The following is a 17932-nucleotide window of genomic DNA, read 5'->3' as shown; positions in this document are numbered from 1 at the left end:
GCCAGTGTTGGAGCGTGTGGAAACGTGCTGTGCTCGCAGGAAACGAGCACTTCCGCCTCGCAGCCCCTGGCAGGCTCTGTCTGACACAGCTCCTGCAGCTCCTGCCCCTCACAGGAGGAAAAGGGATGATGGGCTTGTGTTTGGTGAGCCCCCTTGGACTAACCATGTTCCTACAGACAGCTCCCTTTAGTCCTACACACCAGTCCCTTCGGAGGGAGGGCAGCTCCTGCCCCTCACAGGAGGAAAAGGGACGATGGGCTTGTGTTTGGTGAGCCCCTTTGGACTAACCGTGTTCCTACAGACAGCTCCCTTCAGTCCTACTCACTAGTCCCTTCAGAGGGAGAGAAGAGAAAACCAGGCAGCACTTCATCAAATGTCAGAAATAATGGGGTGAGGAGGTGAGCTGAGTGTTGGAAGGAACGAGGATGAGGAGTTTGCAATAAGTCATTTGCAAATAATAACGGTTTTATTAATAATAAAAATAAAATAATAAATATAACTAAATAAGCATTGCAAAAAGCTTAAGGAAAATAAAATGCTTACTTAGGCTGGTTGTTGCAAGGGCCTGGGCATCGATCAACAGCCTGGGGCAGGAAGGACTCTCAGAAGTGTTTTCCTAAACCTGCTTCTCCCTGCCTGCATTTGAGGGGTTTGCCCTGTGCAGCTGAGACCTCCAGGAGCTTGCAAGGACCAGGCTGACCTTGTGCATACTTTATGTTTGCTGTATCCACTGTGGGTGACATAGAGCAGCTGGGGCAAGGTGGGAGCAGATTGCATTGCCCAGCAATTTGTCCTTCCTGACAGCAGGTGCTCGTGCCTGGGCGAGTGGATGGTTCCCCAGTTTTTGTTACAGAGGTGTTAGTTAAGGCAGTGTCTGTGTTTGCCTTTGTTAACCTGGAGCTGTCTCGCAGGGGAGACAAGTGCTTTGTCTGCCGGAAACCAAAGAGTTTGGGGTCACGTATCGACAGAATTAGAGCAGGATTGTGAAAGCTTCGTGGCTGCGTGGGTGTTGTCTGGCACGACCCGTGTTGATGCAGAGGCATTGGTTTCTGGTTTGTTGGTGAGAAGTGAGCTGGGGCAGCAGGCTCTGTGCCCCGTCAGCTGGAGCTCGAGGAGAGCATGTGTCAAGAGACACCAAGGACTTCTCTGTGTCTGCAGAGCCATCAAGTTCCCTGAAACGTGGCCACCAGGCATCCCCCAGCAGTCTGCACAGCGCTGTCATTACAGTGGTTGGGAGAAGCAGGCAGGCTGTGCAGGGCTGCAAGCCTTTAGCAGCAGCGCCGGGCTCAGGGCTGTGGTGCTAAAAGCCTTTGTCACTTGCTAAAGAAACTCCTGGACTTGTTGAGGACTTTCTTGGTACCATCTCTCTGCTGCAGTGGGCTTGGTGATGTGGACAGGGATTGAGGTGAATCCAGTAAATTAAGGGGAATCCCAAATTTAATGTGATTACAGATGAAGGAAGATCCCACGTTCCTCCTTCCTCTTAGCCTCCCAGTGCCCTGAGCCCCTACATGTGCTTTATTTCTGCTTTGGATGCAACAGGCAGCTCCTTTCATTCCCTGCCAGGAGCAGCATCCCAGTGTGCTGGGCACTGCCTGCCACCGCTGACCACCCTCTCTTTGCCTCCGCAGGTCCAGAGGCAGTTCCCAGCCACGCGCCCGGCATGACGGACGTTCCGCGGGATGCCGGCCCCAAGCAGGCAGCGCCGACGCGGCCGGACAAACCGGCTGCAGACTTCGGCTACGTGGGGATAGATGCCATCCTGGAGCAGATGAGACGGAAAGCCATGAAGCAGGGCTTCGAGTTCAACATCATGGTTGTGGGTGAGTTCTAACCCCGCGCCAGATGCCAGCAACGTGCTCGGCGAGATGTTTTGTTCTTCTGTAATGATGTTTGTCTTCACTGCTCCGTGGGAGCAGCAGCTCAGGCTCAGCGTTGGGGTCTTTGCCTTAGGAGTCAGCAATTCCTGCTCCCAGGGAGCTGGCCTGGATTCAGCTGTTGTTAAAGCCAACGATGGGATGCAGCCCGTGGTCCTCTGCACCTTCCCATGTCTTGGGGTGCGTCACCCATAGGCAAGTGACAGAAGGGATCACCTTGAGGGGTGTCAGGAATTGCCATCACCTTGCAGAGGGCTGCAGCAGCCTCCTTTGCCTGCTATCCTGGGAGCCCTGCACTGGTTCGGGCAGTCAGCATGTTGGGGCTCAAGGGATTGCACTGCTGGTGTGGTAGAGCCTTCATCTTTGCTAGTATTTCCTGCAGTTTGGCTAAAAATGGACTTGAGAGTTTTTTGTATTTAAGAGGTTGTGCTGAGTAGCTTAGACAGGAGAGGCAACCATGCTACCAGGGAAGAAAATCCACATGTGATTTACTGGTGGGAATAAAGACCAGTGAGAGGGGTCTGCACAGCTGGGATGTTTGGCTTGGACAGTTTCTGCTCCTTTGGGGACCTGCATTGTGGCACAAAGGGTAATGAGAGTGTCCCAGAGGGTGTTTACATGCAGGGAGGGAGGGCTGGAAGGTTGTGTGTCCGAATCCTGCTTCTGTTCCTTACCTTTCCTTGGCTGTGGGGTGGATGAGATGAGGAGCTTTAGTTCAGCTGGAGGCCACTGGCTGCATCACACTGCTCTGGGTGCAGCTTCTGCTGTGGGGGTCTGTGCTCCTGCAGCCTCTGGGGCTCCAGTGCCAAGGACTGTGGCAGCCGTGTGCTGGGTATACTGGAGAGCTGGATGGGCACCATGGGAGACTGTGTGAGAGGGGAAAGGGAAAGGAAATCGGCCTTTTCTGCTTCATTCCAGCTCTTGTTGTCTGACCTGGTCCCATGGAGCCCCTCCTGTGAGCTGGGCTCTGCTCCCTGTGGCCAGGCTGTGTAGGCATCCCATCCTGAATCTTCCAGGTGCTGTGGTGATGGGATCTCACCATCCTGCTTCCTTCTGCAAGGAGTTGTGTAGGGCTGTGGGTTTGTGATCTATGGGGAGGACTCCCCAGGCTGGAAAATTACCGCCAACTCAGTCACTGCAGAACCAGTTCTTGGAAGGTTTTTTTAAACAAATCCAGCTCTTTGCTACCAGTGGAGCAGCACTCCAGGATGGAGGGATCTGAGCACTGATCCTGAGAGCCTGCAAGTGAAATTGCATGAGCTGAGCCCCCGTTCCCCTGCCAGAAGAGGCACTCATCCCTCAACAAGCAGGCTGTGCCACGGCAGCGCGCTCAGCTTTCTGCTTTGCAGATGTGGAGGGATGTTCAGGAGAGGGCCCAGCTTTGCCTTGGCAGCACTGTGTGTGGTATGAAAGCCCGTGCTTCAGCACGGCTGGAAAACATTGTTCTTGCCTTGGCAGGCTCTGGGCTGAGTGTTTACAGGCTGGGGAATTTGTGGCAGCATAAACAAGTCAAGCTCTGGCCCTCCCAGAAGACACAGGGAGAGATTCAGGAGGAGCAGCACCTCGTGGGGTGTCCCTCAGGGAAGGGGTGCTCTGCTGTGCCTCATCCTGCTGCGTTTCTCCAGGGGGTGGCCAAGCTTCTAGGAATTAGTTTAACTCCTTTATTCCCATCCCATCTAAGCTGTGAGTTCTTGCGTTGAAGGGAGGCGACTTCTCCTTCATGGTAGGTGGGAATTGAGCATCACTGGGGCTTTTTGAAAATCCTGTGTGCCAGGGTCACTGTTCAAAAGGATTTTGCCAGCCTAACTGAAGCTCTGGAGGCTCCAGGCTAAGGCCAGCTTGGCCTCGTGTTGTCTAAGGCTGTAGATAAGAGAAAAAAGGTCTAAACTTAAAAAAAAAACAACCCAAAGCACATCTTCTGTGTTGAGTTTTTGGTGCAGAGCAGCTGGAAGGAGAGAAGAGCTGGCCAGGCATGGTGAGGCTCAGCCTGATTTCAGCTCAGGGAAATGCAATGGGCTGCAAACCAGGGGAAGTGGGAGTGGATCCGGGTCCCTGGGGTGCAGCCTGGTGTCACTGAGTGGGGTAAGCCTGTGGCCACCATTCAGAAGGGGACACTGCATCTGTGGCTGCTCTGGCAGGGGGGTTGGACTAGATGATCTTTCAAGGTCCCTTTCAACCCCTAGGATTCTGTGTGATTCTGTGTGCTGGCAGCTCTTGCCTCTGGTCACTTTCCAGGCAGTCCGGCTCCAGCAGCTTGGACAGACAGAGACCAAGTGCCAGGAGGTCTAGCAGTGTGTCTCCCTGCTCTGCCCTCTCCCCACGTGCTCCATTTAGTGATGAGCACAACAAGACGAGAGCTTCACTTTGGCTCTTTGCATTTTAAGATCACCAAGTCCAATTTGCCACTCCAGACCTGTATTTCTTTGGCCTCATGGGTTTTCAGGCAGCAGAGGACCAGGAGCTCCAGAGCCCAAGTTGGTCCATGAATTTCCTCTGCAGCCCATCTGTGACAGTGGCTGGTGAACAGGTTTTTCCTTTGCTGGATTGCAGCTGCCAAAGGTAGTGTTGCCAGCTTAGCTCCCAGTTGCCGTTTGAACCATAAGGAAGCGGGGCTGGCTGTGGTGTGTGCAGGAGCTCTGCAGTGATTGCAGGATGCACAAGACATCTGCTCTCAAGCCAATTGTCTGCTCCCTGGGTTTTGAGGAGTTACTGTGTTTTCTTTGCTGGGGAAAAGTTATTCTCTGAGCTCATGGGACAATTGGTCTGGTGTTTCAAGAGCTGCTGGTGTCTCTTCTGCATGGATCAACCTCAGCTCCAGGATATAAAGCATAAAAACACTTCTCTGTAAAAGCTGTTTTTTGTTGTGGAATCCAGTGTGCTTCCTGGGATGTTGTTTGTGGGATTCAGAGAAGGTCCTGGCCTGGACCTGCCTAAAAGGGTCCTTGCAGCCAGCTGGTCTGATTGCAAAAGCAGGTCTGGCTGGGAAGCAGCTGTAGCTGCTGCAGGACTGAGGTTTCGAGGACTGTTGCTGCTGTTAATCCTGTCCAGCTAAGGGCTTGCCAAGCTGCTCCTCAGTCTTCTGTGCAAAGCTGGAGGGGGGATTCTGCAGGAGGGTAAAGGCACAGATGTGTTAGGATGCTTCTTCCTGGCATTCCCTGGTCCCAGTGCCTTTCTTCATGGCTGCAGGGTGTCATTGCAGCCCTTAAAAACAACCCTGATGGTGTCTGCCTGTCCTCAGGGTTGCTGTGAATTTGGCTGGATGCAAGGATGCATTTGGCTCTTGCCTTGCTTGCTCCCAGCAATCCAGCTGTTTCTGAGCAAGGGGAGGAGCTTGGTGTCCACAACATTGTCCTGCCCAGGATGGATTTAAGCTCCTTGGGCCAAGGAGACTGCAGGGGAGCAGCTGCACCCCTTATATCCCTCCCACAGATCCGGTGCAGGCTCAGTCCATCAGCATCCCCATCCCCTGTCCTCTGCAAAAATAGCCCGGAAACAAGTGAGTGCTGACTGGTTTATCCTGCTGTTTTCCAGGTCAGAGTGGCTTGGGGAAATCCACGTTAATCAACACCCTCTTCAAATCCAAAATCAGCCGGAAATCTGTACAGCCAACTTCTGAAGAGCGAATCCCCAAGACCATTGAAATCAAATCCATCACTCACGGTGAGGCTCTGCAGATCCCACCTGGTGCTTTGGCTTTTGGTCCTACTCTTGTGTCTCCAGAGGCTTGTAGGAATTGTGGACCTCCTCTAAAGCTCCACTCCCTTCATTCTGAAGGGACTTTGACCATCCAGAGATGCTTGCAGGGTTGAGAAAAGCACCTGTTTTCTCATTATCCACCAGCATTGACTTAACTGTGGTGGAAGCGAACAAGTGAGACAGCCATGGGGGGTGACACTTCAGGGCAGATGTGGTTCTGCATCCCTTTGGAGGTCTGATTAGTGCCTGTTAGTGGCTGTAAAGGTGTGTTTCTCCCCCGGGGGCAACTCTCCAGCTGATTTTGGGAAAGCAGGCTTGGCCAGAGCACCCATCAATGCTTGCCTCATCACTGGATTTCTTCTCCATTGCAGAGATTGAAGAGAAAGGAGTTCGCATGAAGCTGACAGTCATTGACACCCCGGGTTTTGGAGACCACATCAACAATGAGAACTGGTGAGCTGGGGACCAGCGCAGAGGACAGGCAGCTGAGCCAGGACATCCTGACTGGGTGCTGGTGCTGAGGGCTGTAGCCTGGTTGTTGTGTGTGGCAGTGTGGTGCCATGCTCCCCGGGACTTACCCTGGACCCTGTGAGGACCCATAAACATCCTGCTGTTCCCAGCATGACACAACCTTTGTTTGTAGCCAGGAGCAGCTGTGTGCCAGTCTGGCTGGTCCCTGGACATCCCTCATGTGGCTCTGAAGGCTGAACTCTGCCAGGAGGCCCTGGGACAGTGGCTGGCTGTGTGGGATGGTCCCTCTGGGCTGGGACAGGGCTGGCCTGCCCAGCTGCTGACAGGTGTCTTCTCAGCACTAGCTGGGCTGGGCTTTGTGGGGTTTGATGCTGCTCTTACTTTTGTGCCACAAGGCAGTGCAAGGAGCTGAGGGATCCCCCCAGTCCTGCCCTGCTCAGCAGCTGGGTCCTGGGGAAGAGAGGGGAGGACGTTTCAGCCACTTGCTTGTCTGAACCAGCTGGTAAATCCCCTCCTTCAGTGGTGTGGGGAGTTGCCAAAGTGTGAACATGTGAGGTTGGTGATTTCCCTGCAGCCTGCAGTTGCTGTATGAATGGCAACTGACAGGAACTAAAACATTCCCTGTGTGAGTGTGTTTTGGGTTGGTCGGTTTGTTTGTCACATGGGATTCTGTAACACATGGCACATCCCTGGCTCAGCGGGCTCTGCTTCACACAGTCAGGCCAGGTGGGAGGTTTCAGGGTAGTCCAGATCCCCTCCACAAACCCATCATCCCATGTCCCTCTCTCTGCAGCTGGCAGCCCATCATGAAGTTCATCAATGACCAGTACGAGAAGTACCTGCAGGAGGAGATCAACATCAACCGGAAGAAGCGGATCCCGGACACGCGGGTGCACTGCTGTATATACTTCATCCCGGCCACCGGCCACTCGTACGTACCCACCTGCTGACACCCTCGGGCCTTCCCTCTTCTGCCTTTGGTCTCAGGCAGCTCAGCCATCAGGGTCTTCCTTGAGATCCCCCTGTGTTTCTTGGGGACTCCAGGAGCTTGAGGACAGTGTTGAGCCATCCCTCCTAGGGCTGTAGCACCTGGAGCTGTCACAGTACCACAGCAGAGCTGCTGTACCCCAGAAAAACATGAAGTTTCCTCTTCTAAGGGACCATCAAAGCCTTCCTGTGCTCTTATTAGCTGCTTACTTTCCTTTGGTCACTTGGCTTGCTTGACTGAGGATGGGTACCAGTCACTGAGCAATCAAATTGGATGCAAAGGCTGCCTTTGCAAACAGAACATTAATTTTCATTGCTGTGCCCCTGCCTTTGTAAGGGGAGAAGCCAGTTTCCCTTGTGCTGCCAAGGGAACGAACACCCTCACCCTTTAAGGGTGTTTTGTAGGTTGTTTGATTAGTCTGCAAGTGGGATGCAGTTTATTCAGTGCAGAGCTCTCCTGGCTCTGGCACTTCTCAAGCAACAGCATCAAAGGCCCAGATCTTGCTCTTTTTTTTTTTCTTATATTTTTTTTTTTCCTGGGCACGTAGCCTGCAGTGAAAATCTGGGGCACTTAAAATGCCTTGAAAAATGTGACTTAAAGTATCACAACAGAAAACAAGACCTAAGTTTGCTTTTGATTTGTGTCAATTCCTTCCAGTTCTGGCTCTGCCTGCGTAGGGTTTTTTTTTGGGTCAGCCTTTTCCTCTTCCCCATGTAGAGGTTTATTCCAATAGCAAAGGCTTTGTTTTGCTTCTTTCAGTGGGTAGACCAAAAATGCATCCTCCACTGGAATAAAATGACTGCATGGGCCAGTTATGCTCTTGTGTAACCAGCCATGGATTGAGAGCAGAGAGACCCAACAAAACATTTATGGTATAATATGATAAAGCAGAAACCGTTTCAAAGGGAAATGACTTTTTTAGGCCAGTCTAGCATGTTGGTCCTGCTTATCTCTGCCCCCATCTGTAGACCCTGCCTTGGCAGGTCAGGGGCTTGCAGCATTAGCTCAAACTTTCTCTCATTGCTTTGGGTTTTTAACCCTTAAAAGCACATCCAGTGTTGGACCCTGCAGATACCTGACCTATGTGGAGGTTGTAAATTTTGGGGGGTGGTCATTGCCATCCCCAGGCCAGGCAGGCAGTGGCTTGGAGCCCCATCCCCGTGTCCCCTGCCGGAGCCCCTCCAGCCGTGTGCTCTGGTTTCTCTCACCCGCCAGCAAGCAGCAGTTGCCTGGAAGTTCAGCTGCTTTTTTTCTTTCTCTCCAACAAACATGTGTTTCCAATATCCAAGCGAGCCCAGTGGTTGGAGGCTGTTGTTGCTGAGCCCTGTGCTGATCCTCCTTCTCTGTAGCCTGATAGCCCGGATGGGGCCGGTGCTTGGTCCCCAACCCTGGCTGGGGGGAGGGCTGTGCCTTCCTGCCCCAGCATCAGAGATGACCTCTGGCTCTAATGTCCCCTCCTGACATGGAATGGATATAACCTGAGGAATGAGTGAAGGGGAACAAATCCACCAGGAGAGAGAAGTTGGTGGGAAATTTTGCTTCTCCAAGAGCTTGTGCAGGCATTGAGTTTCCTTGCTGCCCCCTTAAAAAGCCCAAGCTAGATCTCTTCTCCCCATGGACAAGCCTTTCTGGTGCTGTCCATGGGCCCTGCAGGGTGGAGCTGCTGCAGCAGTGCTGGTAGCAGAGGTTCATGCTCATTTTGGAGGCTAAGTTTTTTGGAGGCCATGTCATGAAGCTGTCATACAATACTGAATGCAGGTTTGTGGCTCCACAGAGGCAGGGACCCGCTACAGGGACAGCCACAGTCAGCTGTGGAGAACCTCACCCATGCCCATGTGGAACCATCCATGTGCTTCCTGTGCCACTTGCTGTCCCAGGATGCTTGGTGCCATCCATCCCAGGACAGGGATTACACTGGGCTTGTTTGTGTTGCCTTTGGGGACGTGCATCACCCTGTGATGAAACCAAAGCAGCAGTGACTTGTGCGTCCATCCGTCCCTCCCTGCTCCATGGTCAGGTGTGGCACAGGACTCAGCATCCCTTCCCTGGCACTTGGCTGCTGCAGGCAGCTGGGGCTCAGCCTGCTGGGTCATTGGGGGGGAACTTGCTTTTTCTTAAATAAAAAGGGAAGGAGAGGAGAGAAAAAGCAACACTAACCAAGTGCACAGCTCCAGAGGCTGGAGTTGAGGGTTGCTCAACTCCATTTCAGTCTAGTCCTCCTGTCTGGGCAGCTCAAGGGTTAATCAGCAGAAAAGTTTCTGCTGCTGTCTCCCTTTGCAGGGATTTCAGAGCAGGCTTTGCAACCCATCTAGTTTGCACACACCCTGTCCTTCTTGTAACACTCCCATAAAACCATGTTTGCAAAGGCTAAGTAAGGTGCTGGCAGGGGCTTCTGGCTGCAGCTGCACAAGCCCTGCTCTGCCACCCAATAAATATCTCAGCTCTGACCCCTGCAAGGCACCACTCAGCTCTGAAACAGGACTCTGAAACACTGCCTGGCCTCTGCAGCCCCTTCTCTGCCTGTACCAGAGCTGCTGGCTGACAGCCTGCCACCCACTGCAGCTTTCCCCGTGAGCTGCCCCTCTCAGGTGCCCACTGACACATCTTGGTGATGGGACTGGGTGGCTGCTGGGTGCTCACTGGTATTTGCCTAATGCACGGCTCCAGTTCTTGCTGCTAGTTGGATCTGGGGCACAACCAAAAGGAAATCACTTTGCAGCTCAATATTAATTTTGGTTCCTATGAATGGTGTTTCAAGGGAACTGGCAGGAATGAGCCACTGCTTAGATCTTGTCCATGTGTAGTGACTGTGAGAAATGCAGAAATAATGTGTGACCAGCCATGTGCCCAGTGGCTCTAGTTTCCCCAGCCCTATGGCAAGAGGGGATGGGGGAGCAACCAGCACTGGCTGGGGTGAGCTGGAGCCTTTCCTGCAGCTTCTGCTCCAGCTCCTCCACTCCTCCTGGGGCTCTTCCAACCCCTCTCAGCAAAGCCTGACATGCATGTGTGTCTGGTTGCAAGTTTATAATATCAGGGACCATTTGGGGAAGGGGGAGATAACAGATGCTTTTTCTTCTTGAGCTCTACCTTCGCTTTCATGATCTACTTGGAGCAGATTATGTGCACCCAAACTGAAACATCTCTCTTTTCTCCTTCTGCTCTGTGTATTTGTGTAGCTCAGGGTTTCCCTGCAGTTCCTCACCACGTGTTGGCATCGATGTTTTGTGTGGATGAGCCAAGTTCAGATACCCAGTAGAAACCAGCACTGCTGTGCCCGCAGCTTGTCACGGAATGGTGGTGGTTAAACACCAAAACTGGCCCCTGCAGATCCCAGCAGAGGTCCCTGCTGTCCTGAGCTGTGCCTCGCAGCAGGATTTAAGAGAAATTAGGTCTGGTCTTGCCCCATCATGACCTTTGCCATGTTTGCCTGGGTCTGTACAGGCCTATTAGTGCAAATCAGGCTCTTTGCACTTGTGATGGCCTTAAGCTGTTCATTCTCCTTTGAAGTCTTCACATGAACTGTGCTGTCTAGCATCAGGTCTTGTTCTTAATGAAAAGAAGCAGTTTCTTTTAAATACTTAAAGGTTTTTCTGGGCTACCCAGCAGGTATTGGCAGAATATTTAGAAACTTGCAAGAATACCCTAAAAACATAGTTTGCTTTTCTGGGGAGACCCTTGGTTCCCTTCTGGTTCTCCAGGATGGTGCAGGGACCTGCCTGTGGGAGGTGACTTCCATGTTACAAGGCCCTTGCAGAAGCTGATTGGAACAGAATGTTGTATCAAAGGTGCCTTGGGCTCTTCTGGCTTTGGATGTTGACCAGCGTGGGACATGGTTGCTGTGCCTGTGTGGGTGCTGCTGGTGATGGGCAGGGGTGTGGGCTGGCTCTGGCTCTGCCTCCTGCTCTCAGACTCACTGCTGCATCCTTCAGCTATCAGTGAGGGCTCAGTAACGGGGCTCTTAAATGTCACTTGAGCTGAAACTCAAATATCTGGCTGATTGTGAATTCATCTGCATCAGCTCCATAGGCATCCTGGTCTTCACTCTAAAAAAGAAAAAAAAAGGCTAATGAAGAGGCAGGAACACAGTCTCAGTAGGGAAGAGGCTTTTAAAGGGGGAAAATTGTTTGAAAAATAGCAAAGAGAGAGGAGGGTAAAGAAATCTGCTGGGAAAGGAGCATAACTGCATTACTTCCTTGGAGGTCTGGGAAATACATTATGCAGAGCTCCAAACAATGCTTGCCAGCAGCAAGTCTGCTTAGATGTGTCCATGGGGGTTTCCTTGTGTCTTTTTCTTTTCTTTCTTTTTTTTAATAGCCAAGCTCTTTCTTTCCTGGGGCCCAGGGTGATCTGTGACTCCTAAGTTTGTGTAAGGAACTGGTTTGTCTGAATGCTGACAATGTGCTCTGGGCTATGTGTGCTGTTAACTGTGTGGGGAGAAGGTCCATCTGGCACGATCCAGTCTGATCCTTGGGAGAGGAGTGGGTTTGACCAGGGAAGGGTTTGGCTGAGTCACCACTGTTGGCTGTGCTGGAGCAGCCTCAAGCTGCTGTTTTCAGATCAGCTGGAACTGAGAGGGTCTCTCTGGAGCTGGATGTCCCTCCCTTGGGACTGGAGCCAGACAGGGATGGCCTTGCAGGATGGGGACACTGAGCGTATATGAGTGGCAGAAATGTCCCTTTGCTTCTGGGGCTCTGTCACTGACTGTGCTGCCCCTTCCCTGTGTGCTTTCAGCTTGTTTCCAACAGGCTCCTTAATACATGAGCACCCCAAAGGTCTGCCCGTAACCTGGTCTCCTCTGAGACTTCTGTGTTTCCTTTTTCATGGCAACATCTGCTCAAATGTCCTGCATGGGCCTATGTGCCCACCACCTCCAGAGCCACCAAGGGGGACCTGCAGCAGGTGGAGGTATCCCATGGAGGGTTTTACTCTAGCTAGCTTGGGAACCCCCAGCAGTAAAAACACCTTCAGAGAGGACTGAGTAATGAGGGAGGGTCATGGCCAGGAGCCTTCATCACCATCTGCAGCTGGACCAGAGCCCTTGGACACAGACCAAGGTGGCACTGGAGGTCATATCTGTGCTGTCAGCAGGAGCATTTAGCAGGGAGGGATTTCCCAAGGAGCTGATCATTTGGGTTATGCAATCTCCGCAGCTTTCCTCTGCTGAGACTTTTGTTGTAGAGATTTTCTGACATTTTTGCTCTCTGAACAAGCAGTTTCTCTTCAGTGCCTTGTGAACCCCTGGAGAATTAGTGGAGCCTTTTTGAATCCCAGCTGGTGGATGGAAGATGCAATTTTGGCTCGTGCACAATGGGCTGGTGCAGGAGGCAGTGAGAGCAGGAAGAGTGACCTGTGGCCAGTTCTGTGTCATTCTGTCCCTGGGTGGTGGGTGACAGCTTGGATAGGGCTGGAGGCAGTTTCACTCCGTGGTCTCTCGGAGCTTGATTTGTGCATAGTGGGCGGGCTGGCCCCACAGCCAGCATTGCCCGTGCTCTCCTCCTGGTTTCACCAAGGACATGTGGAGCTTTGGGCAAGTTCCTGCAGTCCCTTGTGGCCAAGCAGAGATAAAAGCCCTCTCCCACTCCCTGGGGCTTTGTGAGGGCTCACAGCTGATAGCAGGGAGCTTTGAAGTGCTGTCCTGCTTTTCACAACATGTCTTTATTTTCCCGGTCTGAAAAAAGTTGTTCCCTCTCTGTGTCCACTCTTCGAGTGCCCCCTCACTGCCAAGGGTTTGCAGCAGCCCCTTTCCTCACCAGCAGGGCACAAATCCTTTTTTTTTCTGCCATGTTTTTTCAGGCTCCGACCGCTTGACATCGAGTTCATGAAACGCCTGAGCAAAGTGGTCAACATCGTCCCGGTGATTGCAAAAGCCGACACGTTAACGCTGGAGGAGAGGGACTACTTCAAACAGAGGGTAAGGGGCTGGCTGCTCTTATCTGGACTCCCATCTCTTGTCCCCATCCCCTCCTGCCCCTTCCCTCTCCCCGGTTCCCCTGCCTTGCCCTGGCAGGGCTGGGAAGGCGAGTGCCTGGCGGGGAGCCCAGCGCATTCCTGGGGCTGCAGCTCTGAGCGATCCCATGTGGCCGGAGGAAGGGCCTGTGCTCCAAGCAGTTCCTTGTGTTTCTTTTGGATCTTTGTCAGTGCAGGATAAGTTTTGAGCTCTTGAGTCTTGAGGCCTGTTTCTCCTGCCTCCTTTGAGATTGTTGGTATTTTCAGGTTGGTTTCAGTTCTTTTAGGAGGTAGAACGTGCTGCACGTAGCAAACCCAACCTGTGCAGCATCATGCACTGATACAGGAACCAGGCGAAAAAACCTGTGGGTTTGCTGAGCTTGGCTGAGCAAGATTTATGGGGGAAGCAAGGCATGACATTCCCATGATGGGGAGCCAAGGAGGATCTGTCTGTACCCACAGAGAGATGTGGGCTTTCCTCTGGGCACCCACACCTAGTGCTGCCTAGAAATGGAGATGCCCCACTGTGGGGTTCAGTAAGGGGCTGTAAACCCGTTTGTGCAGCTGATGGATGTGGCTGCAGGCATAGTGGCCTCAACATTCCCTGCAGAAGTAGGAAAGCCACTGAGTTTCTTGGTCTGTGAGTCTGAATTGCAGGGAAGTGAAGCAAAGGGAAAGGGGATCTTGCCAAAGGAGCAGTTTCAGGGGCCACCTCCACTGGTGGACAGCACATTAGCCAGAGTATGTTTGATGCCTCTGTGCAGACCCTTCCCACACCAGTGTCTTCCCAGTTCTTTGTGGACAGGATCAGGCACTGAAATAACCAGACTGGTTTTGGGGGTCAAACCCAAGCTCTGCAAGCAGTGGAGAATGCTCCTCTGTGCTCCCTGTGAGCTGAGCCTCTACTCAGGAATCAAGTTAAACCATCTCTGCCCCTTGCAGAGGTGATATTCTTAGATGCCACACTTGAAGTTGTCTGTGTCCCTGTCCCCTCGGATCAGGCACTGCCAAGACTCCTTTTCCAAGGAACATAAGCAGACACCAAAAGGAGCTTCTTAACTTCGGGCTACATGCCTGGAAGCTACATTCCCCATTGCTTGGTGCAGCTTGTATTGTCTTACTGTGTTTTTTAATCCCAAAGCAACACCCAGCTCATAAAACTTCATCTCACCAGTCTGAACCATGTCTTGGCACCAGATTCTTGCAGAGATTTCAGGGCAGGTGCCTGGGAGGTGTGTGGCAGCTGAACACAGGTCTCTCTCCCCAAGGTGGGCAGTGTTTAGGGTGGAAAGGGAAGATGTTCCTGCTGGGCATTGCTCACAAGAGCCTCTTGGGTTAGCTGGGAGTTGCTGCTGTGGTGGGAGTGCAGTTCCTCTGCCCGTGTCTCCTTCATATGTTCCTCTGTTCTTCTCTCCTAGATAATGGCTGATCTTCTTGCCAATGGGATCGACGTGTATCCTCAGAAGGAGTTTGATGAAGACTCCGAAGATCGGCTAGTGAATGAGAAATTCAGGGTTAGTGCCTGGTGGTGTGGATTGGATGGGTTTGGATGGCCCCTGCAGCTCTGGGTGCTGGTGATGTCCTGGGGGGTCTCTTGCAAAGTGCCTCTGGTTTGTTCCAAAGGTGCTGTGCCCCTGTCCAGAGGGTCTGCCCAGGACCAAGGGACAGAAAGAGGGTGAGAAAGGTACCTGGGAAAAAGCATGATACTTTGCCTTGTCTGTGCACTGGCACCTGCCAGTGAAGTGCTGGGCTAGACTGGTTTGGGGCTAGTTTTAGACTGGTTTTGCACTGGACGTGTGTGAGAGATGCTGTTTCCCAGGTGTGGGAAACAGTTCTTCTTCCCCACATCTGCTCGTGACACTGGTCTTGGGCTGCCTGTGGTCCCTGGCAGGCAATGCTGCTCAGGAGCATTAGGGACAGACCATCTCATCCCATGAAACTCTCACCTAAAAACACCTTGATGTAGGACTTTGCTCACTGCCTTGGCTTTCTGACCTGTTTTCAAGAGGAAAACATAACCTTTTTTTTTGTCATTCTTCAGGAAATGATCCCATTTGCAGTGGTGGGAAGTGACCAGGAGTACCAGGTTAATGGAAGAAGAATCCTTGGAAGGAAGACCAAGTGGGGCACCATTGAAGGTAAGTTTTCCATGTTTCCCTGCCTCCTGAGCCCATCTCCCTGCCCTGACGAGGTGATGAGGTCCAAACCCAGCAATTAGAAGTTGAGGTGTATGCAGTACTTCCCTGCCTCTCCAAAGAAAATCACTTCCCTGCTGTTCAGGCACTGAAAACACCTTGGCCAGTGCTCCTGCTCTGAGTTCCTAAGCCTCTGTGTGCCTCAGGGGCTGCTGACTGCTGGAGGGGATACTTGTGGTTTTCTTGTGGCCTGGCTCCTGCTGGCTGCACAATTAAATGCCTAAAGGCTGGATTTGAGGGCACAGGAGTGAAGTGCTGATGTCTCTGTCTCTCAAGCCCAGATTAGAACCTTTCCAGTATGCCGTGTATTTGGCTGGTGTCCTTGTGGGATCTCTTCCTTCTTCATCCCATCAGCATCTTCCTTTTTTATCCCCCATTTTAAATCATGGTTTAAAGGCTAGATGAAGGCTCCTGCCTCCAGTGCATCTACACATTTCCCTGCCCCTGACAGCCAACTGGAATGTCTCCAGTGCCACCCATCTTATCTTCCCCCTCTTCATTTAATGGGTTTTTCTCATTTATGAGTCTTTTTAATAGGAATCCTGTGTTGAAGGATGGCTTCACAAAGATGCCAGGGAAATCAGTGCATTTTAAAGCTCTGCTGCCCTCTTGTGCTCTGAGCAGCCCATGGAAGCTCTGAGTTTAAACATTCACCTTCTGCATGTGTCATCATTCTTCAGCACGGGGAAGCCCCAGGACCCAGCCGTGGCCACGGGCAGCTTTTGCAGAGCAGTGTTATTTGTTGTCTTGCCATCTCTGCATTATGTTCAAGCCTGTTTGGGTGGAGAAAAATTTTTAAAAAGGAAGTTGATCCTTTAAATTCAAATGCCTGGTAGACTGTGGACTGTTAGACTGATTGTGCTGGAGCAACACCCCTTGATTTTTCCCTCTTACAAACACTTTTGCTCATTCCCAGCCCTGCTCAGGCAGCAGCAGCCTCTGTCAGCAGGAGATCATGTCCTTCCACAGCACCAGCAGCCTGGGCCACACAGTCACTGTGGAGCTGTGTCCAGTGCTTGCTGCAAAGCTCACCTAGTCCCTTCCCTGCCTTGTTTGGGGCCCACTTAAGCTTGTGTTGGTCTACAAGGGGGTTCATGGTGGGAGATTCTGCTGGGACCTCCTTCATTTGGTGGGAGATGGTGGGAAGGGACAGGTACCTGGGTAAATCACCTGCCTTACAGCAGCAAAAAGGACTCTTGAGTGCTGCACCCTAGGGGGGTAAGTGTCCATCTCAGCCCTCTACGTAAAGCCCCATAGGTTCTTCCTTACCCTGAGTGGTTGCCATACTCATGTCGTGGGTACACACTGATGGGTTTCTCTCTCTTCCTACCAGTGGAGAACACGACACACTGTGAGTTCGCCTACCTGCGGGACCTCCTCATCAGGTCAGTAGAGCTGTGCCCTGTGCCTGTAGCCTTTGGTCACTAGGTGACATCCAGAGAAAGGGGAGAGCCCAGTCCAGCTTGAAGCAGCAGCCTCTTCCCTCTGCTCATCCCTCCATCCATCCATCCTATCCCAGCCTGCTGCAGTTCTGCAGCCCCTCTGTGAGAGGTGGCCCCACTCAATGGGACATGGCTTCAGGGAGCTTTTCTTAGCTATGATGCTGAGTTAAGGGAGGAGAGGAGCAGTGGATGGGTCAGGACAGACTCCAAGATTGCTGGCAGTGTGCTGTGTGGCTCCAGCTTGTCTTCAAGCAGCTGGGAAGCCTTTTTCCCTTAGTGATCCCTCACCAGTGCCAGGTCCTTCTCCCAGTCTGATGACATCACCCTCCTGCATCCCAGGATTGTGCCACTGGGGGTCTGGGTGATCGCTGGTCCTTCTTGATAGTGGAGTCTCTTATGCAGTGGAACGGGAGGCTGAGCCCCTGGACTTGCTGGAGGGACCATTGGGCTCTTCCTAAATGCAGGATAAACACTACACACGTGAGCTGTTGCTGGCAGAGAGTGTGTGGGGCTACAGAACCCAGGGAATTGCAGGGCTGGGGTCCTCCTGGATGGGTGCTATGCAGCCAAGGCTCCATGTACCCAAGACTATTGGTACAAGTGAAGGCTTCTTGTCTTGGCTGCCCATAATTGTCTTTGCTTCCTTCCCCCCATGCCCTAGTTATTGTTAAGCAGTAAAGCAGGAGGGGAAATCTGGGCTGGAGGGGATGTTTGAAAGCAGAGGTTGGGGGTTGCAAGGGCTGGGGTGGCAGAGGCTGGGCTGGTTGAACCTGTACCCAGTGAAGTACCATTGCCCCCATCTCCCTTTCTTGCAGGACGCATATGCAGAACATAAAGGATATTACCAGCAACATCCACTTTGAAGCCTACAGGGTGAAGAGGCTGAACGAGGGCCAGAGCTCGCTCTCCAATGGCGTGACCGACAAAGAGCTGGTGGCTCACGAAATGTAACCGTCTCGCTCTGTAGCCAGGACCTTGCTCGCTCACGCTCGCTGTTTCTCCCCTCTTCCCTCTTTATTTTTATATAAATCCTCTGCCACTGTCCCTCTTCCCAACCCCCCCCCAGCCCCCTGCCAATGTTAACTGACCAAATAACCAGACGCTGTCTCTGTTGTGCAGAGCGGGGTGACCGCTCGCTCCCACCTGCTCCATGGCTCAGATTTTCTGCTCAGTGCCCCCCAGCAGCCCTGGACTGGGCACCTGTCCCCTGCAGAGGTTGGGCTCTCACTGGCCCCCATGTTGGCTTGACAGCCAAGCTCAGGGGAGCAAATCTGAGGGGCCAGCAGGGTTGGGATGCCCCCGGGAGCCCTGCCTGCC

At 52.5% G+C, this 17932-nt stretch overlaps 1 protein-coding gene across 1 annotated transcript; it reads left to right on the top strand.

Moving 5' to 3' along the window:
* The first annotated feature begins 1627 nt into the window (after positions 1-1627).
* On the top strand, positions 1628-17727 carry SEPT9 (septin 9). The gene is made up of 9 exons (XM_010007167.1): positions 1628-1823; positions 5409-5537; positions 5945-6026; positions 6838-6975; positions 12826-12943; positions 14397-14492; positions 15020-15116; positions 16507-16558; positions 17431-17727. The coding sequence occupies exons 1-9, from the start codon at positions 1664-1666 to the stop codon at positions 17564-17566; spliced, it is 1008 nt and encodes a 335-aa protein (XP_010005469.1). The 5' UTR covers positions 1628-1663; the 3' UTR covers positions 17567-17727.
* Positions 17728-17932: the final 205 nt, after the last annotated feature.

The sequence above is a fragment of the Chaetura pelagica genome, unplaced genomic scaffold (assembly GCF_000747805.2).
Source record: "Chaetura pelagica isolate M959 unplaced genomic scaffold, ChaPel_1.0 scaffold180, whole genome shotgun sequence".
NCBI classification, from domain to species: domain Eukaryota; kingdom Metazoa; phylum Chordata; class Aves; order Apodiformes; family Apodidae; genus Chaetura; species Chaetura pelagica.
This window is presented reverse-complemented; position numbering and strand designations above follow the sequence as displayed.